The sequence below is a fragment of the Apus apus genome, chromosome 7, assembly GCF_020740795.1.
Source record: "Apus apus isolate bApuApu2 chromosome 7, bApuApu2.pri.cur, whole genome shotgun sequence".
NCBI classification, from domain to species: Eukaryota; Metazoa; Chordata; class Aves; order Apodiformes; family Apodidae; genus Apus; species Apus apus.
Window position 1 is genome coordinate 23,621,222 of NC_067288.1, and position 26,279 is coordinate 23,647,500.

Consider the following 26,279-nt stretch of genomic DNA (forward strand, 5'->3'; position numbering starts at 1 on the left):
ATTTCTGCTGTTTTCTGCTCACTTAAGCACAGAAAAGCAAGTGAGCAAAAAATGAAGTGGTTACTGTGAGCTTGGGTCTTTGTGTAGTGGGGTTTTGGGGTTGTTTGTGGGGTTTGTTTTGTTTTTTAAATTGAATTCAGCAACTTCCAAGCTGTTCTGCTGCGTATTGCCCAAAGAAAATACAAGTCAGATGAGTCCAGGGCCATCACATGAATGCTGACTGTGCCTCACAGCATGGCCAGTAGGTTCACTGTGCAGTTTGCACCTCCGGCTTGGCTGGGAACCCCCTCTCTCTGCTCCTGCCCCCAGGCTGCAGCTGCCCCTCTTATCTCAGACCTTGTCAGGTACATCACGTAACACGGTGGCCAGGCATGGCCTGCTGCCTGACCTGCCAGCAGGCATCTGTCCCCTTTGCATGCAGCCCAACACATCCCCCCTTCTGCTTTGGGTTATGGGATAATGCTAATAGGTGTGCAAATGTCCCAGGCAGCCCCAGGCCCTGTGACGCCGTTCCTGCCTTCTCTTCCTGCAGGATTCTTGTAGGTGGGAGGTGAAAAGCCACAGAGACTGCCACAACTCATCTGAGTCATTTGCTTCACTGGATTTTGGAAGAGGGATTTCCTGGGGTGATCACAGGGAGGATGTGACAAAGGTGCTTTGGTCCTTGTGAGCAGCAGCCCTGTCCCCAGTCACTAGTGGATGCATTGGTTAACAGTAACTGAATGTGGTGCAGAACTAGTAGTTTTGAATATATCAAGTTCTTACAGGGTTCATTAAAATAAATAATGGGGCAGGGGAGAAAGAGCGTATCAGTTGCACCAGTAAAGCAAAAAATTAATATGTGAGCTTTAATCCTCTTTAGCCAGGAGACAATACACAGCAGCAGTGTACTCTGACTGCCAGATGAGACCTCACACCTTCCTCCAACACCAGAGACTCTTATCCTGGGTTGTACACCCACATGAAAACAGGTTTTATCAATTTAATTGCTCACAGCAGAGCTTGTTTCTCGGGGTCCTCTTGGAGACCAGCCCTTGGAGCTGCAGCTTGGAAGGCTGCATGTCAAGGAGTAGAGAATGTGCTGGGAGAGTGGAGCAGTGGAAGAGCAGGGCCTTAGCTCAGCCACCAGCATTGGCAGTTCTCCTGTGAAACTGGTGAAGTTTATTGTTTTCCTTACAGTCCCAGTTTCTGGAGTCATGGGACTGCAGTAAGCATCACAAATTTCATGCAAATGAGAGACTCACTGCTAAGATTCCTTGTGATGGAGAAAAATATAAAGATGCACCCAGAAGGAGAAAAAAAAAAAAAAAGCTTCACTGCTAGAGGGGGAAAAAAAAAAAAAAGGAAAAGAAATCCTCATGGTATCTAAGCCAACATCACTCAGTTATGGCCCCCAACTTGAGAATTTCTAGGGCTTGGAGTTGGCAGTGACAAAACTCCACTGATGCTGTGGCCAACAGCAAGGGACTTATTTCTTGTGTCCTGGCCAGTGCCCCAAACAGGATGATTTTCTTTCCATGTACTCAAAACTTTCCCCTGGAAACCCAGCTCTGCGTGGGGCTCTTTATCACATTTTTGTCCTCAGCTTCTCCAGGGCATCATGAAACAGCAGCATCTGCCCACACTAAGTCTCATCACACTGTGCAAGTTGATGGCAATAGTTTATCAAGCCTGATGTATTCTTCAGGATACAAGCTGCTCCACTGAAGTGCAGGAGTCATGGAAGTTGTTGTTATTGTTACCACGAGGAAGATTAGCACTGAGAGCCTTGTTGGAGAATGTCAGAGTCTTTCTATCTCATTCTAATTTTTTATTGTGGTGCAGTTGGGTCTGAAATTGGACCAAGAAGACTTTTATTCTTTTTTGTTTTGTTTTAAGAAATCTCAGCCCTGGAAGGAGCTGTCATTTTGGGATGCTGATTAGCTTTTGCAAGTTGACAGGGAGCAAGGCAGCTTTCTGTGTAGCCATCCCAAGTTCTTTTGCCTAATCAAGCCAACACTGCAGGCTCTGTGTGGAGGAAGTGTAACCCTATCTCACTGCCTGACAACTCCTTCAGTTTCAGACTTTGTTTCCTCAATCTCCAGAAACTGTAAGAAACCATTAAGTTTGATTTTTTTTTGAGTTTGGGTTGTTTTGTTTTTTTCCTTCCCCTTCATTCTTTTAGCAACTGTTTTGGCTCAGCCTTTCTCACTGGTTCAGAATAGTAACTCTGAAGACTGTTCTCACTTCATATATATCCTTCACCCTTAGAGCTTTTCAACATCTATTTTATCAACTAGTCAACGGAAATGCTGCATCCTTCAAAAATTTTCCTTTCTACAAAGGAAAACAAGAAGAAAAAAATTATATCTTATCTGTCCAGTTTGCTTGGAAAACTGTTCCAACTAGAAATAGATTGACATGTTTTGTGTCAGCTCTTGCTGGAGTTAAAAAGAGGGTCTTGCAGAGGGTTTGACTCAAAAGACATGGATTTCGTTTCCAGTTCCATGACAGTCTGTAACACAGGGAAGTGACAATGGAAAATAATTCTTTCATTGAGTCTGCATGTGAAAAGAAATTAGATTTGTTCATAGACTGCTCACTGGAGCACTGGCTCAAGAGGAACTGCTGCACTCTCAAGACTGCATTCAAGGGAGGGTCAGCAGCCACATTGTGCTGGCAGAGATGTTTTCTGTCGGGTCCTGATGTAGATGTGAGGAACAGACACTGAGTGAGGGAGCTGCATATGAGGCAGGGAAAGAGGAGCACAGAAGATCATGGGGAAGACCTTGTTGCTTTAATAAAAATCCTGCAGAGCTCTGAGACAAAGTGCCAGCTGGGAAGAAACTTTTCTTTGATTTCTTCTATTGGACTTCAATATTTCTAAATGAGCAAGTTTGTACCAGACTTCAGCTCCTGGTGAGAACAACTGCCAAATCCCAAATTGGTAAATGTTTGCAGTGACTAATCTGTCAAAAAGAATGCCCTTATCCTGCCTCCTAAGTCTAAAATGAATAATCTAATTCTTCCTTGCCATTTTTTCCCTGATGTGAAGAAGGATTTTCTCAGCAGTCACCAAGCGGAGATGGATCAAAGCTGCCAATACCTGTCTGATCTGCAGTTCCAAAACATGCAGGCTGTTGACATCTGTGGTTTTGTCATGGAGCCTTTTCTCTTGAAATGAGCCACACAATGAAAATTTATAAGTGCATTGGCTCAGGGCTGTGAAGCATTATCTTACCTGCTTTGCTGCAGAGTGTGACTGACCTCCTGCCCTCCCTCTTGGCTGGCTGTCATCCAGAGAAGACGAAGCGTGGTGGATCTGTTCTTACTGCAGCTTCTTAATCTCTTTTGCTTGTGATTAATTATTATTGAATATTCATCTTGCTGATGGTAGCTAATAGTCAAAGCTCTCAGCAGCCTCATCGTGCAGCATCTACAGTAATTTGTCTCAGATCATAGGGCTTATGTGGCTTTCACTTCTTCCTTGGCTTTTCTTAGAGCACCATTTCTTTGTACTCCAAAAGTGAACTATCTTTCCAGAAAAGCAATGCCCAGATCCCAATACAAAATGCCAGTCCAATACAAACTACAGGTAGATCTTTACATGTCTTAAATTCATTAAAAATGCTCTTATAAAAATATTTATCCTCACAACTTTTCCCAAGCTTCTGCCTGGAGTTGGCAAATCTTCATTAGTTATGTCTCTTTGCTTTGTGCCTTTGTGACAATGATGAAAGCAGTAAATAAGTATATTTTCCCATCTTAATACAGATGGCATATCCATCAATAAGGACACTTACTCTGCTGAGATCTTTGCAAGGCTGTACAAGGGAGTAAATTAAAGGGAGAGCAACATCCTTCATCTAAAATGTCCTTCTTTTGTCACTTAATGTGTTACCCTTGCTAATATCTTTCAAAGTCTGGCTGTTAGTCAGAAAAGTCACTCAGTAAATGTGACATATTTCATCCAGCCTAAGTCAGCTTGGTCCTAGAATGAATTTTCTAGGCAGCCATGACTTAAAACTCCTCCTGCAGCTTCTCACCCTAGTTTCCCAGCACTCACTGAAGATTCCCAGCAGGGCACATGAGGATGGAAAGGGCAACCAGAGGAGTCACGGCAGCTCAGCTGAATGGAGAGGTGCAAACCCCTCTTCAGGGCAGCAGATGACTTGTCTGGATAAAGACGAATGGGATAAGACTCCACTCTCAGTCATGTTCGCTTGAGCCTGGATTGACTGGTTGGTAGCACCATGCTTAGCCTTAAGGCATCTCCTCTCAACAACTGTCCCAACTGAGGGCAGTAAAAACTGTATGCAAGCTTCAAACTGTCCAGTTTGTCAAGGCTATCCTTAATCTATGCACAGGTGACAGGGCCATGGGTCCAGAGAGCTCAGGCAGAAGCTGCAGGTGGTCGTTGGGACAGAGCTAGGAGGGGGTAAGTGGTGGTCCTGCTGCTGGCTGGGAGAGGTCCATGTGCTTAGGTCCCTGCTGAGGGGAAAGCCCGAGCAAAGCACATCCCATGTGAGCTCCTCTGCACCAGTGTTGCATGGCAGAGGCTGAGCAAACACATCCTCCTCAGGGTTCTCCCCACCCCAGGTTTGGACAGGAGTAGTCTCCAGTGCAGGAGCTCTGAGCTTCCCCCTGGTGTGATGGGTGCACAAAGCAGCCTGCCAAGGTACTGAGGTTTCCACCAAACCCAGCACCTTCCCAGACTCATCTGCACAGTGTTTGTACTGCTGCCTTCAGCACAGCTACCCCTGCCTCACCCTGGGGCTTAGAAAAGAAAAAAGAACTGAAAAAGTGCAAGCAGACCTGAAGTGATGGACTGGTTCCAGGTTTATGGGACAGACCAGGAGTGAAAATCAGAGTGTGGCCTGCAGAGGGAAGAAAAGAGCTGTGGTAGCACTGCCGCAGCTTCCCGGGGATCTGCTCCTCTTCCCACTGCCCTGCCTGCTTCCCACCACGCTCTTCCTCCAGCGCAGCCTCGGAGCTGAATAGCTTTTCTTTAAGTATTAAATACATTTAAAGCCCATTCATATCTAACCAAAAATTAAACTGCTGGGTTTTATTCAAGAGTCATTCCCCCTGAGAAAGGGCTGAGAAGAAAATGATGGTTAGCTGAATGCCTCGCCCATCCTGCACGCAGAAAAGATCCCCTTACCAGGAGGTAAGGTGAGAAGTGAGGCTTGGCTGCCGCCTTCCCTCATTGCATTGGTAGCTGAGTACAAGACAATTTCTCAATCCATTTAGATATTCACGAATTGTCATTGGAGCTATTTGCTGACGACTGTGAAGTAGCTTCGTAATGAAGTCCATTTATTCATTAACATTTGCAAAAGTAATTGCCTGTCACTTAACTGAACATCCTTTGCCCCAGAAACACTTGCTCTTCAGCATATTTAGTTATTATTTTTTTGAGCTGCATGTTTTGAAACATGACTTAAAATTTCCAGTCCCTGGAAGGCTCATTCTCAGCTGCTCTGATGTGAGTGAGGGAGCACACTCCACAAGGGGACACTAAATGTCCTGTCACTTTTAGTACAAGGAGAGCAGGGTGTCTTAATAGTGCTGCAGGAGGCCTCCAGCAAGGAGGTTGCAGCTCTGAGGTGCTGCTTAAACTGCTCCTCTGCAACCTGCCCTGTGCCTCTGCTGGGCATCCCCATGGTGCTGGGAGAGGAGATGGCTACAGGGCTCAGTGCCAAAGTGCCCATCTCTGGCCAAGGAGATGAGGCACATGAGGTAGCCCCAGACTCTCTATCAGAGCCCCAGAGGCTGCCTTCTGCACTCTGGTTTGCTAGCCCTGCTCTCAGTGCTCATGAAAGCAAAAGAAAGACTATGTGAAGCCAGGCGTGCACCAGGGAGTGAGGAGGAAAGGCTCTTAGGGAGGTAGAGGAGCAACATTTCAGAAGAAGATGGAGATCTGTATTCTGCAGCTGAGCCCTCTGTGCTCATTACCTCCATGAGACAGCCAATACCTCCACCCGGGCTTGTTCATGCCCTGGGTGACACCCCACAACAGCTCTGTCCCCCATGATCACCAGCTCGCCCCTCCCCACCAAGCCCAGCTGCCTCAGCTACCACCACCACTCCCGCCAACGCACGTAACATGAGCCAACCTGCCCCTTAGCTTTGAGGAAGCAAAACTCAGCTTTGCCTACATGACCGAGAGGCTCTGAGGTGCTCTGCCCTGCTGGGAAGATGGGTTTGCCACGGCAGTTAACCAGAGCTTCTGAGGTGCTTGCCAAGCTCCCTGGAATAAGCAGCAGCAAAGGATTGTGCTTCCCCCAGAATCAAAGGAGATCCGCCTGCTTGCACCTGCTGGGCTTGTTCTGCTGCAATAGCTTTCACTTCAATGGCTGCTGGTCTGCTTGTCAGCTCTGTTGAATTTGTATTGTTTCCCTGGCATGTCAGTTCCCCTGTCTGTTCCCGGAGCAAGGAACGCCACGTCTCCCGGGGGTGGAAGCTGCCGATGTTGACTTAAGGGCGCGTGGAGCCCAAGATAAGAGCTGCCCTGCTGCTGCGACCTGGTGGAGCCGTGCACCTCACACTGTGCTGCTTGCCGGGGCTCCTGCCGTGGGGCTGGGAGCCAGGGTGAGTGTCACACAACACCTGTGTGCGTCAGCCCCTCAGTGTGGGCAGGGACAGCGGCCACGTCCCGACGGAGCCCGGGAGGAGCACAGCTCTGCAGCTCACCCCGAGGAGTGTGAAGTGGAGCAACTCCTGCCTGCACAGGACCAAGGGCAGGAGGGCCACGAGTCTGCCGAGCAGCAAAGAAGGGCACCACTGCAGATGCAGTCAAGGTATCATCCACCTTCAAGGTACAGCTGCTGCAACCCAACCCACTTGCAGCAGCAATGAGGTTGGTCACTGCAGCTTGGGATGGTCCTGCCAGTGTAACACTTGACTGGGTCCTGCCACTGTGAGGCAATGCCACTCTAGTGGGTTCAGCAGACTCGTGATACCTCACAGCTGCTGGGGGTGGCTTAGGAGATCTATTTACCTTTCAAGTGTGTAAGCTTACAAATGTTTTAAAGTGTTAATTGTGGCTGGTACAGTGCCTTGGGAACTCAGGCTGAAGGGCTGGGTTAGGCAAGTACTTTGAGTTGGGCTTCCCATGGGAAGCAAGACTCCTGGTTTGGGAAGACTGGAGATACTGACTCTGATTGCTGTTTGGGCAGGAATTTGATGTATTTCAAGATTAGGCAGCTGTCTTTTTGCTTTTGGGGTGCTGCGGTGTTAAGAGGGAGAAGTGTGTGGGTGAGTGTAAACTAGCTTTGCACAGGGAGAGCTGCCTGTTAACGCCAGGGGATTTAGGCTTCCAGATATTTAATTTCTGGTAACTCTTCAGCTTGTTGAAACATTCCAATCTTGAAAAGCCTCTTGTGGAAAATGAGACTATGGGGAGGCATTGCTTCCAGAGAGCCTCAGACTGGGAGCAGGGATGGATGGGGCCTTGCTTTGGCAGTGCAATTAATGAGCAAGCAGGTTGCCAGCATTTGCAAGAAAACACTGAGGGAAAAGGGGGTAAAATAAAATGAAAGAGAGGTTTTGTTGCCTCCCTTGAGACCAATAACAAACAAAGCTCACCTAAGTTTAAAATGTCCCATCTGGTATGTCATAGGGTGAGGGACCATGGATGGCAGAGGGTGAGGGAGGTAGGAGATGGTTCTGCTCTGAGGATGAGGGGACTGTCTGGCGAAGGCTTGTACCCCACAGCCAGCTCTCTGATGGCTCTGCAAATCTGGCAGAAGCCTTAGGCAACCCTCCCAAAGCTGTCCCAGCAAAATGATGGTGTGACCCAAACCCTGTGCTCTGATTCATAGAACTAGTGGTGTCCAGGTGAGCTGGGATGGTGGTGGAGGGTCTCCACCTTGTCTCCAGACCAGGCTGGTGCTCTCAGCTGAGGTTTCCTTTCCCCCATCAGTAGGTAGGGGAGTAGTACAGATAGAGGTAATGGAGGGGCCTTTGCAGCCATGCAAAGTTTGAGTCTCAGAGGCTAGTGCCACAGTCAGGACCTCCCTATGTGTGTCCGTAGTGTTCTCCTTCTTTTAGCCTCCAGCTAGAGCTCTTCCTTATTTTTTTCTGGCAGGCCCTGCTGAGCCTGCCAAGGTGGCAGCCCCAAACTAAACCTCTCCCAAGAATATTAATCAGAGCCCCTGCCTTTGCCTGCTAGCCCAACCCACTGCTGTGTCTTCTCCTCACCACCTGCATGAGGAAGAAAGACACAGACCCCTCTGTGGCGGCTTCTCAGAGGAGGAACATTCCCCTCCATGTTACTGTGGAGAGAGTGATGTGAAAGAGGGAGAAATAAGAAAATTTGATGCTTATCCATTTGTCATCCCAGTGACGTCACCAATGAGTAAATGGGCAGGGGAGGGAACTGCTGGTACAAGGATGCAGGAGCAGCTGGGAAGGATGCTCACACCACAGAGGTATGCAGAGGTCCTCACTGATGAACCATGGAGCCAAAGCTCCTGCTGGAGCCTGCTAGAACGTATAAGCCTTAGTCCTGCCTGGCTCCCACTCCCTACTCACACCTTTTCCATCCTGTTAATTATTACAAGGGAAGCAATGAAGGCAAACGTGCAGCAAAGTCCAGTGTGAGACAGAAAATCAGCAGTTCACGTGAAGCCATGAGCCAGCCAACTCCAGCCACCACGGAGCTGCCGGTGCTGCCGGGGGACGCGGCCGTGGCCTTTGGGGTGGCAGACATCATCGTTGTGGTTTTGTACTTCGCCTTTGTCCTCGTCGTTGGGATATGGGTGAGTCCTCAAGGTGACTGGGTTAAGGTCTGCCTGAGGGAGAGAGACTTTGATCTTCCCTGAGCCTCTTGTGGGTACAAAGGCGTTTGCTTGCAAAGGGCATCCTGTGCATATGCTGTTATTCCATGGCCTACTGAGCAGTTTTGTGGGGTGACAGTGGTCCTCCTGTGAGCCCTCTCTCCTGTGCCCCACATAGGGACAACCAAGGGGTCATTCCCTGGAGGTTTTTGTGGGGATGATGTCTATTTCCCATGAAGCAAAGTAGTCTCAAACCGAGGTGTGGGCAGGCAGGGGACAAGGGCAAATCTTTCCAAAGCTGGACTACCAGAAACTTCCACAAAGAAAGGCAGAAGCAATGTGTTTTAACAGATACACAAAACAATTTTTGGAGTCTTAGACCAGGCATCCAGGCTTTTCCTGGCTTGGTGGCAGTTCTGCTGACCCATTTGGGTGCTGCCACATGTATAGGCCCTCTGCAGCAAACCATCTTATTATGGACACCAACTGCAAGTTCCTGGTTGCTGCAAACTGAAAGCACAGTCAGCTGCAGTCATATAGGAGGGGCTTGCTGGCCTATGAACATGCCATTGCTCTTGGAATTTCATGCAGTTCTTGTGTAGTTCCTGGATGGGGCTGCCTGATGCGGCCATACAAGTGTGGGGCTGCTGGAAACTCTGAATCCACAGCAGTGGGAAGAAGCAAGGCACCAGGAACTGCAGCAGGGAATCACTAGCCATCCTGGAGTGTCTTTCACAGAGGCCCTTCTTCAGCCTGTGTCAAAGCCACACACCCCTCTGAGTAGGGTGAGCCAGCTGACTGCAGTGACACCCAAGGGAGTAGGACTAGGGTGGTGCAGGAGGTTGTTGATGGGTTGTTTCGAGGCTCCTGGGGTGAGCATTGATTCTGACTTGAGCATGTGTGGATAAAGGAAACCAGTTTGTTTTTTCCCTGTACTTCCAGTCATCGATACGAGCAAGCCGTGGGACCATTGGAGGCTATTTCCTAGCTGGAAGATCCATGACTTGGTGGCCTGTGAGTGAGATGCATCCCTCTTTCTCATATTTCAAAAGCAATTCCAGATGTAAGGAGGGCAGGTCTAGTGAGGAGACCCAGTCCATACATGTTTTATCTGTAGCCTTGAGATGAAGAGGATCCACCAGGAATCACCCCATGCAGCTTTGCTCATGGGCTACAGTCAGGAGCTGCCAGGCCAAATGGGTAGCTCAGCATCTTCAGGTTTTTTCAGCTCTCAATTTCTCTGCTAAAGGCTGTAAAAAAATGTTCACATTGATGGAAGAGGGAGTGCTGACTGCCTACCTGGGTTTGAAACTCTTTGGCCCCAACTCACCAACGATATTACAGAACCTTAGGAGTTTGAAGGGACCTCGAAAGTCTAGTCCAACCCCAATTGTTGTCCCTATGCCAAGAGAGCATTAAGTAATCTAGGAATGTGCTCTCTGGTAAAAAAAAAAACAGAAGAAACAACACATTTAGAAACTGAAGAAAAATATAATCCCAAAGCCCAGGATTTTCTGAGCCCTTCCTATTTAGAGTAAAGTTGAGATTATTGACTAACGATGTGAAGGTTATAAACTTCAAACCACCAAAGTATAAATCTTCACTATGAAGAAAAAAAAAAAATCTATTGAAGGTGCCTTTTCTTGGGAGTGAAAGGTGCATATAAAGATAATTTAAAGTTTGAAAGGAATAAAAATGCCACAGGAACAAAGATCCTTCTCAGCCAGTGCTAGACTCTAGCACCATATATCTCTCTAGTGAGTCACGAGTAACAGAATGCACTTCTCAACAAAAACACAATTGTTTTTCTTATTTTTTTTTCTCTTTGGATGTACATTGTCCATAAATTCACTGGGCTAGATTTTCAGCCTCTTCCATCAGACACACATACACCTTTCTAAAATCTCCTCGTTCTTTATACTTCTGTCTTGACCAAGTGACATGTAATGGAAAAGCTTACCTTGATGGTTATCTCTAATTAGGAGGGGAAAATTAGGAGGTACACGGAGCATTTTTTCTCCAACATTGTCCTTTCTACCTTTATTTTTGTAATAAAAAAGCCCCCCCAAACCAAAACAAAAAACATTCTTACTTCTTTTGACTCCATCCATCGTTGGCCACAGAGTCTGTTGGGTACAGTTTGGCTCTTGGCTCTCCTGACTTACTGTTCTTGGTTAAAAGCAGCCTCTAATGCTGTTCACTTTCCAATTTTGTTTGTCAGAGAGCTGATTCCACCTCTGCAGCACTCCTGCAGGCTCAGCTCCTTGTGGCCTGCACCTTGAGTGCACGACTGGCTTACACGTATTTTATCTATTTTGAAAGGAGAGACAGATTTCTGTGGTGTGTTAGGCAGCCCCAGCTAAACCCTGATATTTCACTGCTGCCTCTGTGCAATCTGCCCTCTGTATTTCTGTGTCTGAAACAGATATCAGGAAAACTGTTTACATCTTTCGAGAGCAGTGGTACCCAGCTCAGTTGCAAACTCCTGTTGCAGCAGCCAGCTCTGCAGTCTGGAGTTTTCTTAGACAAGAAGGCAGATCTGTTGGCAGGAATCAGTGTGGGTGTTGATGTATTAATGTTTTACTTTGTTCAAAGGTGAGAAACAGAACAAATTCCATCCTTCTTTACTTCACATTTAGCAGTACTATGAAGAGAATAGCTCATAGGTGATGTGGCTAAAAGCCTCTGGAGACAAAAGACCTAGACTTGTCCTTTGGGTATCTTCTCATTTGACCCCAACAGAGATTTGGTGTTGGCATACAAAAAGGGAGGTGAGGCTTTATGCCAAATAAAAATAGTAATTAAGTCAGATAGTCTTTGCCCTGTTTGAAGAGCCTTGGAGCTTGCATTCTTTTAATTAGTGTGTTAATGAGCCATGGTGGGGACAGCCTATCATGCCCACAGCCTGCAGTTAAAGTTAACCTGAGGCATTTTCCAGCCTACTCCAGAGCTGACAATCTTTGAACCTATGGGTAGACATTAAACACAGAAGGTCTGCATGTTTGTAAAATTGTTCCTGCTATGGTTCAAGAATCTCCTCCCTTGGGAGGAGCTCCAAGAGAGCACTCCTGTCAGCATGGTTGTGTAAACCATCACATGCATGGTCAATGCAAGGCTTAAAAGAGGCTGAGTTGTCAGCAAGATGTGGAGAGGAAAAGCAACGGTCAGCAAGACTGGAGAAGGCATGTTGCTGGCTGAGTAACAAGGGATTGGAGAAATCCATCACATTTCATGGACACTGAGGTATCTGGGGCTCCCACCAGACTTTCCTCACCCACCTGTTATCCCCATAACAGGTGGGTATCTCCAGAGAACCAGTGTTAAAGTGAACACCTATTCTGAGATTAAGCTTTGCACTGGAGGGGGGGCAGAGGAAGGGAGCAGACACCCACTTTAAGACATAAAAAGCAAAAGGAAACCTCAACTCTCTGTAAGCACCTGGCAGGTGATGAGGCCCTGGGGAAAAAAAAGTGAGGTAGGGAAGTGCTTGGGCTCATACTGGAGATCCTCAAGGTGACTTTGTGGGTTTTGTGCCATGTGTTTCAGATTGGAGCATCCCTGATGTCAAGCAACGTGGGCAGTGGTTTATTCATCGGCCTGGCAGGCACTGGAGCAGCTGGGGGCCTTGCTGTTGGGGGCTTTGAGTGGAATGTAAGAGCTAGTTATTTTGTCAACTACGATGTCACTGCTTACAAAGGGACTAGAGATTTGTCTCCAAAATCAGGTGGTAACAGTATCAGCAACTCCAAGTTCTCAAGCCTTAGGAGAGAAGCTCCCAGACATCAAAACAGCCTTAAAAACATGAGATATTTATTTTACTTTAAGTAGAATCCACTAAAATTGTTAGCTCCTTGACCTTCCCAGAAGCCCATAGCCATATTTTTAAGCTTTAATCTGCACTCATCAAGATTAAAATAAAAGGTAATGAATGCTGAAAAGGTACTTGGGTGATTGCAGGATTCTGGGTATAGAGAGTTTGAAAAAAAAAATAAAAAAATAGCTGCATGTGCTCCTAAATTCAGTGTAAAGCTATGAGAATTGGCAATGTTGCATTCACCTGTCAGCTGTTGAAAGGTGACATCTCTGGGGTGAACATCTGGGTGCAAAGGCAGGTCTCATTCTGCCCTATAGAAGTAGCCTGGAAAATTGCCACTGACACTACACAGAGCATGAAAACCAGGTCTTTTGTGGATGATAGTAATGAAATTTCTCAGCTGTAGTGATGAGGAGGGAGATTAGTGCCAGCCTCACAATAAACATCCCTCACCTAACCCTAACCCTCTTCTCTATATCAGCAGAGACTGATAATAGGACTGGATACTTGCCAAGCACAGGAAAGGCCCACCAAAAGCACTTTCCTGGGATATCTCTGCACTGTTTTTTACTAAACCATTAGGATCACCTCTAAGTGTTTTGTAAGGCAACCAGAGCCTGTGTTCAGCCTGGTGCATGTGGACATACCAATATTGCTCTACTTTAAATAAATCTATTCAAGTCATTTTAGAAGCACATGAAGACCTGATTGTATGTCAGGGCAAATCTAACTTCACGAGTTTAGATTAATTTCTTTCAGATTGGAAAGGGACCTTAGGTATGCCATTATTCTCTCCCTTCAGCATGGGACATCACTCAGCTGCAGGGATCATATAAGCATCTTCTACCTAAGCCAATTTCTGCCACTGCAGGAGCCGTGGCTGTTCTCCTCGATCATTCACAATCTCTGCTCCCAGGTCTCAGTTTCATTTCTGGTAAATTAAATAACTGATCAAAGTAAAATCTGGACTAATGTAAGGCAGTTGGATGAAAGGTAATGGCCTGAGACAGACAGGAGGTGGCTGTTGATAATCCAGTGGCTTTTACTTAAGTTAAAGATCTCCTATTTACATTCAAGATCTCCTGCCTGGGCTTTTGCTGGATTTCAGAGAAGAAACAGATCTTAGGAGGTGCCTTTATACCTTCCAAAAGACCCTTCACCTGTGGCAAAGCAACTGAACTGCCCCTTTATCTGCCAGCAACAGAAGCACATATGCATCAGCCTGCAAGGAGAACATCCCGGCAGGGTCTTGCTGTTGCTTATTTTTATGCTCTGCAGGGACAGTCTGCTCCTCAGCCTCATCACTTGCTAATCAAGCAACAAACAGATGCTTCCATCCTTCTCTGCATCACTTAACTCTTCACTGTCACAGCATCAGTGATTTTAAAGGCCACCAAATATAACTTCGACTTTCAGAGACCCAGAGCAACAGAATATCCCAGATAGCCAGAAAGGCCAGGAGATGGAACAGGATGTGTCACCCATGACAGAGACACAAGGGGCTTTGGAGGAAAATTTCAAAAGCTTTTGATTATATGGAAATAGTTGCTCCATTTGTCATCTCATCTTCTAAGCAGGGATTAAAACTAAGAGAGCTTTCCAAATATATTGCATGCCACTGTATCCTTCTGCTTTCTTAGGACATTCACTGAATGAGAAGAGGAGAAGGATGTTCCTATGTGTTGAATCACACACCTTTATCTTTGTCTCCTTAACAGGCTACCTGGGCGCTTCTGGCTCTTGGCTGGGTCTTTGTGCCTGTTTACATTGCAGCAGGAGTGGTGACCATGCCTGAGTACCTGCAGAAGAGATTTGGAGGGCAAAGGATACAAATCTACATGTCTGTACTGTCCCTCATTCTCTATATATTCACCAAGATATCCGTATGTATCCAATTGACCACAACCCTTGTGTGGAAAGCAGGGGTGGGTCATCCTGGTACCATGCAGTGCTGCTCAGAGAGGGCACAGATGCCCTTGAAAGGACTAGCTCAGCTACCAGAAACAGTAGCAGTGCTGCTGTGCTCAAGTAAATACCTGCCTCTGGTTGATCACAGAGACCTGCCCTAAGAGAGAGAGAGCCCTCATTAAACAGCAATGCACAGTGAGAACTTTACAGGGATATGGCAGCTAATGACTAAAGAGGATAAGCACCATAATTGCCTCCCTGCTTTTCCTCTTCTATCAGATCAAACCACAGGCAATATAGACAGGGGAACTGCAGCGTTACCCCATCTGAAGATCTGGCTGGCTGCATCTTCTAGATGTGAAATTCTCTTAAATTATCATCAATCTGTGTAGTCCTAGTGATAATTTTGCTGCTGTTCTCATAGCTGATTTTTCAGTATTAGGTATGTTATGGTTATTCTTCTGTCTTTCTAGCACTTGTGTTTTATAAAAAGGATGTGGTGAGAGGGGGTTATGTTCTGGCTTGAGACAAAACACGGGATCCTTTATTTAACTGCTTGTAGCATTGTGCCCTGCTGATAGCCAAAAAAAGCTATGTAAGATACTGGGTATTTCCCTTCATTTAAATGCCATTAACAAAGAGGCAGAACTTACGCTCTGAGATTTTGTAAGAGCTGCCTGTGTCCTTGAAGGGAGAGGAGTGTATTCTAAAGTCCATTATAGGAACTGAAAGTGTCAGTCCTGCTTGTCTCATAGCCGGTACGAGTCAGTTTTAACTAGACTCTGTTGGAGTAGTTAGATGTCAAATTGCCTTGGAAGACATTGACTAGAGATGAGGCACCCATGTGCCTTTTGCAGCTGGCTTCAGGGTCTTTCTCCCAGGCTTATTATGTTTCAGGTCCTAGGAGGTGCATGAAAAGGAGTGCCAGGCTAGGACTATGGGGTAGATTTCCTGCTCTAATGGTTAGCTCTTGGTCATGTCACCCATTGCTGTGACCAGTGTCTTCAGGACCTTTGCTCTGTGGGACTGAAGCATTGCCCAGGGTGAGGTCTTTCAAAGAAACTTTTGGAGCAGAACTGGCACATGGGTGTTAAATGAAAGAACTCTCCTGCACCAGCACCAGTGTGCAGAGCTACACAGTCGACATATACGTGCTGAAAACAAACCAGCCTTTCAAAATGACCTTCAACAGAGCAGTATCTGCCAATGCCTTTCAGAGCAGGACGGTGATTTCAGTCGTTGCTGTTTCATCTCAGTGATTTCTCCTCTGTGCAGCTAATTCACTCGTGGCTGACGGATGTGGCTGGTGGAGTTTATGGACATGACAGGTGCTTCTATTAAGCCATGCTATTGTTTGTGGAGAGCTCATTTAGCGGCTGGCTAGACAGCAGGCACTTGGTTACAAGAAGAATTTTTCTCCCTCTGCTTTTTGCCCAAACAGAGGTTTAGCAACTAGGGCATTGCAGACACTTCCCCGCTCACAAAGAAAAAAAAAATAAAAAAGCAGAGCTCTCAATAAGCAGTGCTGCCAAAGGACTGTGATCCAGTGTGGCTACAGAGGTGTTTGTCTCACCTGCTGGGAAGTCAAAGACATGGTGGCTCCTGTGGTGTAGTGGCAGTGGTTGTCCTGTCTCAGGGTTGCAGAGGTCAAGAGTTGCACTGGCTGCTTGTTTTAGGCACAGCAAATAGAAATCTTGCCCCATCCCTTTTGTCTCCCTTGAAAAATGTCTTTACCTGTATCTTACCCCATACCAGACTTGCAGTTGTCTTTCCAGTTGATTTCCCAACATACACATCTCCCATATCACCTTCTGCATTTGAATGATGTTATCTTTGTAATTCTAGCTTTCACCCAGTTTCTGGTTTCACATTCTCTGCCAGTAGGTCCAAACAAAACAAAGCTATGGGGTTTTCTATATTTCTAGTGAGGTCCTCAGCAGGTATAACCCGTTTTTCAGGAGTCATTCTAGTATGCTGAACTGCAGGATCAGAAAAGTAAGCTGTTGACCTTTTCAGACAACTAAATCAAGGCACAATACATCAGTGATTCCTTAGGGTCTTTCAGGTAGGAGTGTCTCCTGATCATGAGGCCATCAAGATGAAGTCTTGGGAAGAACCTTGGTCTGTGCTCTTTGTCCCTGTTTCCCTCTGTGTCTGCCTGTGGATACATGGGCTCCTGCTCCCTATAATTGCCTTCACAGTCAGCAAAAGTTTCCACTAATACCTCTCTGTGTCAGTAAACATGACATGCCATGAAAGCTGCCTGTAAGGTAGTCTTTATTTTTAGGACTTTTTAGTCCCTTAGTGTAGAACCTTGATTTTCACCCTCCTGCTGCCTCAGCTCCCAGGTGCTGAGAGCTCTGACCTGGAGGATTTTTTTCTTACACTGAGAACAAGATGGTTCACAGCCAGCAGCCTCATGCTCCCTTCTCCTCTTCCACTTCACCTTTGTGGTGTCCTCCCTCATCAATCCTTTCAGCCACAGAGGGCTTGCAGGCTGCTTTATTAGATTTCACTTGCTCAAAGCTCTACTAATGCCAGACTGCCCTTGTTTTTTTTAATTCCAGACAGACATTTTTTCCGGAGCATTGTTCATCCAAATCTCTTTGGGCTGGAACCTCTACTTGTCCACTGTGGTCTTGCTAGCAGTGACTGCTGTCTACACCATAGCTGGTAAATAGCTATTTTTAAAAGAAACATTATAAGGATAGGATATAAGTGACCCCTTTCCTACATGGGAGAAAGTATTAAGGTCCTGGTCCAAATGAGAGATTCCCTTGGTTGCTGGTAGGACCTGCCCTGTCATTCCCAGCTGTTGGAAACCTCTGACTATTCCCGTCTTCCCTCCTAGCCCAAGGAAACTGGTGTGGGGGGAACATCACTGTTTTCTGGATGATTTTCTAATACTTCAAAAGGCACCCATCTTCCTCTGTGCAGAGAGCTACCACTGCCCTTATGTGCTCCTTTTTTTCTCTTTTGTAACATCAGCATCTTTAGATATTAAGATGTTGAGCTGCCTCCAAGTCCTCTCACAAATGTGGACAAGCCCTTGAAGCCATTCCTTGTGAGAAGGCTTATGACAGATACAGGGGTCCTGGAGACCAGCTCAGTGCTAACTTTTGCCAGTGGGTTTGTCCTGAAATTGCAGGCTGGGGCCAAGGGAAATATTTTTCTAGGTGAGGTACCTGTTTCATTGTATGTGATGATGCACTCTGCCTATTGTCTCTGGTTCTCCTGACAGGTGGTTTAACAGCTGTGATATACACAGACGCACTACAGACCCTGATCATGGTGCTGGGAGCTTTGGTCCTCATGTTCATAGGTAAGGGGAGCCTGTGGTGGCATCACACACTAGTTTAATGGTCCCAGGGCCACTGAACCTTAGCAAGTACCTCACCCTTTCACGTATGGTGCAGAATTGAGTTTTAACCACTTACAAAAATGATGCCAGCACAAGTCTTACTGGCCAAGTCACCAGACTTGTTTCCTCCTTTGCAATAACTGTATGGAGGTGAGCTTCTGGATAACTTCACCTCACCAGTTTGGGTTTACCTGGAGCTGCCAAAGAGCTTGCGGTGCTGCATCCCTGGAGCCAAATTCAGCTCTCACTACACTCGTGTGAACTCAGAGTAATTCTGCTGGCTTTGCCTGTTGACTTTGGGAGTTACTGTGGATTAATCTGGGTGTAACTGAGATTATAAAAGCATAAAAAAGCAACAAGGAACTGACCATAATCAGTCTTTGCTTTAAGCCTTCTTGGTAAACAGAAATATAGATGTATCTTGTTTCATGTCACACCTTCCTGCTCCACAGTTCTTGGAGTGTGTGTGAGCACAGTCTAGATGCTGAGGACATTGTGAGGATTAGGATCATGGAGATTTTTGTGCATAGATCCTCTTCCAGAATGCACTGTTAAAACCACAAGGACTGTAGGCAAAATCCAATTGACTCCTGTGGAAACCTTGACTGCCACAAGGGAGGGTGGAATGAAAAGGAAGGAGATGAGAGGAAGATAGGAGAAAAGTAATCATGAGACTCAGATAAGGAAATAACTTTGCAGGCTGCACCAGACTTTAAATCACTGGCATTCTCTTTCCAGGATTTGAAAAAGTTGGCTGGTATGAAGGACTTCAGGAGAAATACAGCCAAGCAATACCAAAGATCATAGTCCCAAACACAACCTGTCACCTCCCACGTGCAGATGCCTTTCATTTGTTCAGGGATCCAATCACAGGAGACATTCCTTGGCCTGGCCTTGTATTTGGCCTCTCTGTGCTGGCTCTTTGGTGCTGGTGCACTGACCAGGTAAAGGAGGTTTTTCCCTCTCCAGTCAAACCATCATACTATTATTTCCAGTCCACTCTACTTGTGGATCAGTCAGCTGAAACATGACTTGATCCCATTGTGGGCTGGTGAGTACTGTGGACCCTCATGCAGTTAGCATGACAGGGATATGAAAATGTGAATCTGGAGCTGGATCTGCATGACCTGGTCTGGTCCTCCAGATAAGCCATTCTTACTCCCAGAGGTCCCACATTTCTTATTCCTTTCCAAGCTACAAACAAGGAAAACAGTATTTGTTCTCAAGACACAGTGCTTTTGTGCTTCAAGATGGGATAGTTATGAAAACCCACCACTGAACTTTTACTAGAACACCCACGGTTTGCTTCGTTCCTTGTCTCTTGCTGCTGTACAGCTGCTGTCTCCAGTCCTCAAGGTGGTTTCATTTCAGTCAAGGGCAAAATGATTCCTGTAAAGGAAATTTCCACACTGCCTTCTCCTATAGACTGAGCTCTGAGCAGTAGCAGCAGGCTGCAGTCAACTGAGGTGGGAAAGTTGCCATTGGCATGCAAAACACCCTAGGATCCTGCCTGATGAAAGTCATCCATGAGGAGAGACAGAGAGAAGTGGATCCTGCTCTCTCTGTCGTGTTTCTCTTTAACTCCCCACTCTCTTTCTGTGCTGATTGCAGGTGATAGTCCAGAGGTCTCTCTCTGCCAAGAACCTCTCCCATGCCAAAGGTGGATCTGTGCTGGGAGGATATCTGAAAATCTTCCCTATGTTTTTCATTGTCATGCCAGGAATGATCAGCAGAGCTCTTTACCCAGGTGAGCCTTCCCATGTTCCCTGCCACAGGACTTTCTACCTGCCATGACCACTAAGCCCACACAGGTTCTTCAGCACTTTACACCTCAGAAACTGCTGTCCTACAGGCATATTCTTATAGATTCCTGTGGTACACTGGTGTTTTCGTGCCCTTCCTCCACTTTCAGTGCTCCGACAGTGACAGAAGTCACTGGGAGTATCCATAGGGGACATATATTTGTCTTTGGGGACATACAGCTCCATGCTGTGGACATCACACACATCTGTCTATCTGGAGAAAATCAGTGAGATGAAATACATGGAGCACTGAGGTTGCCCTTCAGGTCCTTTGGGTTACTTTTATTAGGTACTTGGTGAGAGTGTTAGTAACCTGCCACACAGATTCATGCAGTTCCTGGTGGACTGTGCAAAATGACCTCCTTTGTGAAACAGCAAGAGTTCCCCTCATGTAGTGGTCTCCCAAGGAGTTCTCCTTACTGGTTTCTTCAGAGCATGCCACTTCCCTGGAAGAATATCCTGCTTAGGAGGACCACCCCTGGAAGAAAGTGTGTCAAGTGCCTTTCTTCCGGATTTCCTCAAAAAGGAATAATTCAGCCTGCAACACCCTTGGTAACCCAGCTGACAGGTTCATGGAAACAGTTCAGTTCCCACAAACGACAAGCCATCAAGGGTTCAAATTATGCAACATTCAGGAGAGTTATATCTGTACCCTGAACAGAATTGCAAAGTGTCGTCTCCAAGTTTCACCTTTATTTTATACTGTAAAATGTTCTTCAGCTCCACTTGCTCTAGCTGTATTCCAGCTGCACCCCTGAATTTATATGAAACTACAGAGGGCATAAAGATTTATTCCCTTGAATGAAACAAACTCTGGTTCACTGGGGTTCGCACTGACTTCTTGTTATTTTCCTGTCTTCTACAGATGAGGTGGGCTGTGTGGACCCAGACATCTGTAAAAGGATCTGTGGAGCTGCAGTGGGTTGTTCCAACATTGCCTATCCCAAACTGGTGATAGAACTCATGCCTGATGGTAAGAAACCTTTACAGTTGTGGAGGTGGGCTTCAGCCTTGCTCTGCATGGGGGGGTCAGACTGACCTTATCCATCCTAGGGATGAGGAAATCTTGCTTGGTTATAAGCCATTGGGATGAAAAAACAGTGCTGAGAGGCCATAGGTCTAGTCCTGATTTTCCTTCTGTTTTTTTTTGCTCCCCCAGGGCTCCGGGGTTTGATGATTGCTGTAATGATGGCAGCTTTGATGAGTTCTCTCACCTCCATTTTCAACAGCAGCAGCACTCTCTTCGTTATAGACATCTGGCAACGGATCCGCAGAAAGGCTTCCGAGCAGGAGCTGATGATTGTGGGCAGGTACTTACATTTCTTTATGTCTCATTGCTCTCATCATCTGTTTTGAGTGCAGCATCTACATTCCTCAGCCTGGACTCACAGAGAAAAATCTGGTGCCTAAAATATAGAACAGAAATGCAGCCTGGGAAAGAGCATTACATTTTCCAGCTTCATCTCAGATAGACCTGCTCAAAGAGAAACACTAAGCATACTGCTGTGCTAGGTAGATTGTTGCCTCTCTCATCTCTAAACTGAACATAAATACTGCCTCAAACGTAACTGTTAGAAAAGCCAAAAGGTGCTCTGAAATCACTGTCACCAGAGGTCTTTGAGACCTTATTTCTGCAGCAGACAGGAGTGATACATTGCAATTACTAGTTTTCTGGTGTTTTTTTGTTGTTCTTTTGTTTTTTGTTTGTTTGTTGTTTTTTTTTTCCCAGGGAAAAGTGCAGAGAGCTGGGCTTCTCAGCTCTTTGTCTCTCTGATAAATTATAGTGCCCTTTGTGAGCAAGCTTTGGTACCGCATTATATCAGGGGCTTATAAAGTTCTTCTCCTGATAGTAGAATTTAAGCTGCCTTCTGCCTGTCTGTGGTGCTCTCCCTCTCCTGTCATCAGCATTAGGTTCCTAAACTTTGTTGTAGGCTGGGTAAAGGCTGCAGGCCATCTTATGCTCCACCACTGTAGAGCAGAAAGACGGAAAACTTGTTCAGCAGTACGGAGGAACCTCTATAACATATAGTGCAAAGATGAAGGGTTATGATTCGGCAGCTAAGACCCCAGAAACAATTTGAATAAGCAGCAAATTAAATGGAATTTGGCAAAGGCAAGAAGTGGAGTGATGTGGAGAACAGCCTGACTTCTCCTCCCACATAAGACCAAACGTTGTCTGGTTGGAAAGGTGGCAGAAAGGTTGTTTCCACGAGCTTGCAGCTCCCTGTCTCTGTTGGATCCAAGAGCTAATCCTTCAAAGGGTGTGTCACTCTCTAGGACACACTAGGCTGAAGGGTCTGCACTGATCCAGCTCATGGGGGAGCCATGCTGCACTTGTGCATCTCTCATGCATATTGACTGGCAAGTCCTAGCTCAGCTCAGTCTAAAATCTGTGAAGTTAGCTCTGGCAATTGATGGAATTTGCTTTCTAGAAGAGGACAATTTTCTTTTTTCCTCTGTACACAGGGAAAGCTTCTTCTTGAGAGTGATCTGTGGATTTTTTTTTATATTTTTTTTTCCTGAGGAAATTCTGAGAACAATTGGAAATGTGTTTTGCTGTGAAATTTCATTTTCAGGTGGACTCTGCCACCTGTAGAGCTAATACAAATTTATCCTTATCTTCCAGAGTCTTCATCCTCATCCTTGTAGTCATCAGTATTCTCTGGATCCCAATCATTCAATCAGCCAACAGTGGCAAGCTCTTTGACTACATTCAGTCCATAACCAGCTATCTAGCCCCACCAATCACAGCTCTCTTCATCTTGGCAATCTTCTGCAAGAGGATTAATGAGCCTGTAAGTGGAGTGTCAGCAACTGATTGATACACACTTTTAATTTGATAAAACAAAGAATTAACTCTCCCCTCACTACCAAGCCTTTGAGACTCAGCTTAAACCCAGTCCAGCTAAAGTGTGGCAATTAGCCTTTCCCTGGAAGGCATTAGTGGATCTTAGCCCAGTCTCTGGTGTAAGGTTTGCTTCCAAGAAGCTCCTGCAAGTGGTACTTCTTGGCAGTCTCATTTGAAAGCATGGAAGGCAAAGTTGTTCTGCACTTCAGCAATGACGTGTCAAAGTCTAGTGTGAGGCATGTTGCTAGGAAGAGACTCTTGCATTGTCTGTGCCCTCTCTGTGTCATGTTCAAGGACAGAAAGAGAAAATGAGGATTTTTAACTGAAAACATCCTCCTTTGATGCATGTCAGTGTGAGTTTCCATCAAGCAGGAAAGATCTTAATCTAAGAAAGAAAAGAGAAAACTGTAACCAAAGGTAACATGCAGTTAACTTTTCTTTATGCTTGCCTTTTCTCAGGGTGCTTTCTGGGGCCTCATGGTTGGGCTAGCTGTTGGTCTGGTTCGGATGATCATGGAGTTTGTTTATAGCACCCCATCTTGTGGTGAGGAGGACAGAAGACCAGCTGTACTGAAGGACTTGCACTACCTCTACTTTGCCCTCATCCTCTGTTTCCTCACCGCGATTGTCATCATCCTTATCAGTCTCTGCACCCCCCCGATCCCTGAAGAAAAGGTAAGTGACTTGCAGTGACAGCCTTTTCTCAGAGCACTCATTTGCTTTCCAAAAATCTCTGTAATCTTTCCTTTTTCTTCCCATGGTTGAGAAATGGTGTGTAATGCATATGCTGCAAAGAGGCCCTTGCTCCTCAGCTTTCTGTTCCCCAGGTCACATAGTGTTAATGCTTCCCGAGGCACTGAGTGCTTCAAATTGAGTGTGAGTTCCCATGCTGTGCCTAGAGCTGGGCAGACACCACAGGCCATCACAACTGGAGTAGAAAGGAAAGAAGAAGGAGAAGGAGATTAAATCATATTAGGAGCACTGCTGAGGAGGAATTAAATATATCTAATTGTAGCATCTACCCCGTTTCAGCAGAGCCAGCATCAGTCTTACAGGCAAACAAGATTAATATATTTTGCAACATGGGCATCTAGGAAAATAACATTTAGTCCCAATGTGATCTCAATTACACTTAATAACTTTGAGTCAGACAAAACTTTCTTTTACTTAGCACATTAAGACGGTGCAGAGTTGGGAGGCTTTGTATAATAAAACCTTAAAGCAGCTCTTCCCAGTCCCAAGTTTTAAAGCAGCTGTCAATATAAAAAAAAAGCTGCCATCTACCTCCAAACAAAGATTACTGGATAGATTTAAAAGACCTATTTTTCCCCTGTCTAACTGCATGAGGAAATGAGGGTGATGCCATCATAGCATTTTATATCTGTTGTTTCCTCATAACTTGTAAAGCATTAGCCAGTTCCATCAATGTTTGATTGAATGTTAGTGGTGTCAAAGATACCCAGCTCCTAAAGATTACGTGAGAGCAGGTGCTCAGATAGAGAAGGGGAGAGAGAGAGACTGTCTTTGTTCTTTGAGATAAAGTCTCAGCTTTTATTAGCTATCAGAGGATCCACATGGGAGAGAGAAATACTGGCAAGTAGGCAACATTAGTTCTGCTGCTTACGTTGTTCACTACTGCTCAGGGGTGGCCAGATGGTTGCCAGCAATTAATTACGGTGGTTTAATGAGTTCCCACTCATCATCTGACCTGTGATAACTAAACATGTGCAGTGCTCCCTGCCCACAGCAATAGCAAGATAAGATGCATTACCACAGCACTGGCAAATAGTGAACATCATACCAGCAGTCCAGGAAATAAACTGCCCACAGAACTTGCAGGCTTTTTAGTCTGACCTTGGAGGTATAAAAACATTTAAAACATGTTTTAAGGGAAGGAGGGGGAAGTTCAGGATGAAGGCATACTATAAAGGCTTTAGGAAAAGAAAGGTTGTGATCATAAGTGATGCCTTAGAAGAGGTTTTCAGTAGAAATATGTGAGTTGATAGGTGCTGGACTTAAGGGACCTTATTTGACATATTCTTCAAAGAGCTAGTGCTCAGAAAAGGTGGATTCAGACTGAAAGTAGTTCTGGCAAGAAAGCCAGTGGGGTGGTCAGGGAGACAGGATTTTGTCTGAAATAGCCATATGCGGTTATCCCAAAGGAGCAAAGGATGAGGGGTGGGAGCTGGCTCCCCAGGTACATCTGAAGAGCAGGGGAAGGAGGAGAGCTTGCTAAAGGGCATGAACAAACATAGACTGGGCTTTTCTCAGGGGAGGGAAGTTTTCTAAAGAGATGTGTTCAGGATAACCTTTTGGTAGGCTGTGGACCCCACATAGTGCTGAGCTCAGTGCTTGACCTCTCTGTAAGGTCTTCTATTGAAGAGAATTAATGAGAACTTAATGGTATTTCCTGTGGCTGTGAGAGGCTGGACACACAGATCCAGATCAATTATCTGATGCTGGTGATGACCATCCATGTCTCATGTGCTTCCCCACTGTCTGTATCTTCCCAGCACAAGGAAAATGAGATGAGCTTCCAGGCAATTTGTGCCAGTAAGTGGTAGCTAATTCTGCTTCCCATGGCTCAGTAGGAATGGCAGAGTCTGCCTATATTTGGTTTTAGTCTGATTTCCACTCAGTTTCTACTATTTGCCCCCAGTTTGAACAGGAAAGGTCTGGCCTCATTCTCAGAGAACAACCAAAGTCAAGGCATGGTTTTTAAGCTGAAGTAGGTGCTGACATCACTGGGTTGCTCCCTGTCTGGTACCAATCTGAGTGAGCAGTATTAAACCAAATATTATTAATTTTCCCTCAGTCAGACTCACCCCAACTTTTGCCCTAGACATGAGCACAGGTGTAGGTTTGAACCATCACTCCTGGTGGCATGGTTTCCTCACAGTGTCTTGCAAGCACAGCTTGTCTCCTCATCTCACATCAGTCTGTGGCCGTGCTGAGATGACTCAGGAACAGAAGGGTTTTGGGAAGGAAGGGCAAGAGGCAGAAATCAAGATGGATATGTCAGACTCTAACACTCTGGCTAGCACCTGAACTTTGTGTTTGGTCGTTAGCAACCTCAAGTTGCTGGGTTTTGGTGTGCAAGTGGGCAAACGGGCCTACAGGAAAGCTGTACAAGGGTATTTAGCAATAGGATAAGAGGTGATGGTTTCAAGTTGAAAGAGGGGGTAGACGTAGGTTTCGTATTAGGAAGAAACGAATTACTGTGAGGGTAGTGAGGCACAGGAACAGGTTGCCCAGAATAGTTGTGGAGGCCTCATCACTGAAAGTGTTCAAGGCCAGGCTGGGTGGAGCTTTGAGCAACTGCATCTAGAGGAAAGTGTCCCTGCCCATGCAGGGCGATCGGGACTAGATAATCCTTCAGGTCCTTTCCAACCCAAACCAGTCTGTGAGGCTATAAAACCTGTGGGGAAGAGCCTGTATGTCCCTGTGATATTGGCTGAGGGGGATTGGCTGGAAGCAAGTGTCCTGGTTGAGGATCTCTGAGCCTCTGGTGCTGTCCCATGTGTTGGGTGAGTCACTTCATGAGCCTCAGATATTTCCCCCATACAAATGGCACGGGGCTAGTTCTGCCAGCCCTTATCTGCACAGTGCTTTGAGATGTAATGATGAAAGACACTGTGTAAGAGCTAGGAATTACACCATTTATTTTGTCAAGCAAAAGGAAAAGAAAAAACAAGCCACCAAAGAAAGAGCCAGGGAAATATAGTGATAGATCATGCTCCAGCAGATGTAAATCAGCACAGCTCCACTGCCTTCAAAGACCAGA

At 46.0% G+C, this 26,279-nt stretch overlaps 2 protein-coding genes across 7 annotated transcripts in view; one reads left to right on the forward strand and one right to left on the reverse strand.

Annotated features, from left to right (window-relative positions):
- Positions 1-8,600: 8,600 nt before the first annotated feature.
- SLC5A9 (solute carrier family 5 member 9) overlaps positions 8,601-26,279 on the forward strand; it is a 23,796-nt gene continuing 6,117 nt past the window's right edge. The window contains exons 1-12 of the mRNA XM_051624853.1: positions 8,601-8,744; positions 9,705-9,776; positions 12,309-12,413; positions 14,295-14,459; positions 17,052-17,157; positions 17,726-17,806; positions 18,584-18,789; positions 19,457-19,592; positions 20,513-20,620; positions 20,807-20,957; positions 22,274-22,442; positions 22,955-23,170. Of these exons, the coding sequence (XP_051480813.1) occupies positions 8,616-8,744; positions 9,705-9,776; positions 12,309-12,413; positions 14,295-14,459; positions 17,052-17,157; positions 17,726-17,806; positions 18,584-18,789; positions 19,457-19,592; positions 20,513-20,620; positions 20,807-20,957; positions 22,274-22,442; positions 22,955-23,170 (1,644 nt within the window). The 5' untranslated portion in view covers positions 8,601-8,615. The remainder of the gene's footprint in view (positions 8,745-9,704; positions 9,777-12,308; positions 12,414-14,294; positions 14,460-17,051; positions 17,158-17,725; positions 17,807-18,583; positions 18,790-19,456; positions 19,593-20,512; positions 20,621-20,806; positions 20,958-22,273; positions 22,443-22,954; positions 23,171-26,279) is intronic.
- Positions 26,134-26,279, reverse strand: part of SPATA6 (spermatogenesis associated 6) — a 59,988-nt gene continuing 59,842 nt past the window's right edge. For all 6 annotated transcript variants that reach the window (XR_007890032.1, XR_007890029.1, XR_007890031.1 and 3 more), the window contains one exon: positions 26,134-26,279. This exon is cut by the window's right edge and continues 349 nt beyond it. The gene's annotated coding sequence lies outside the window, so the exon portion shown is untranslated.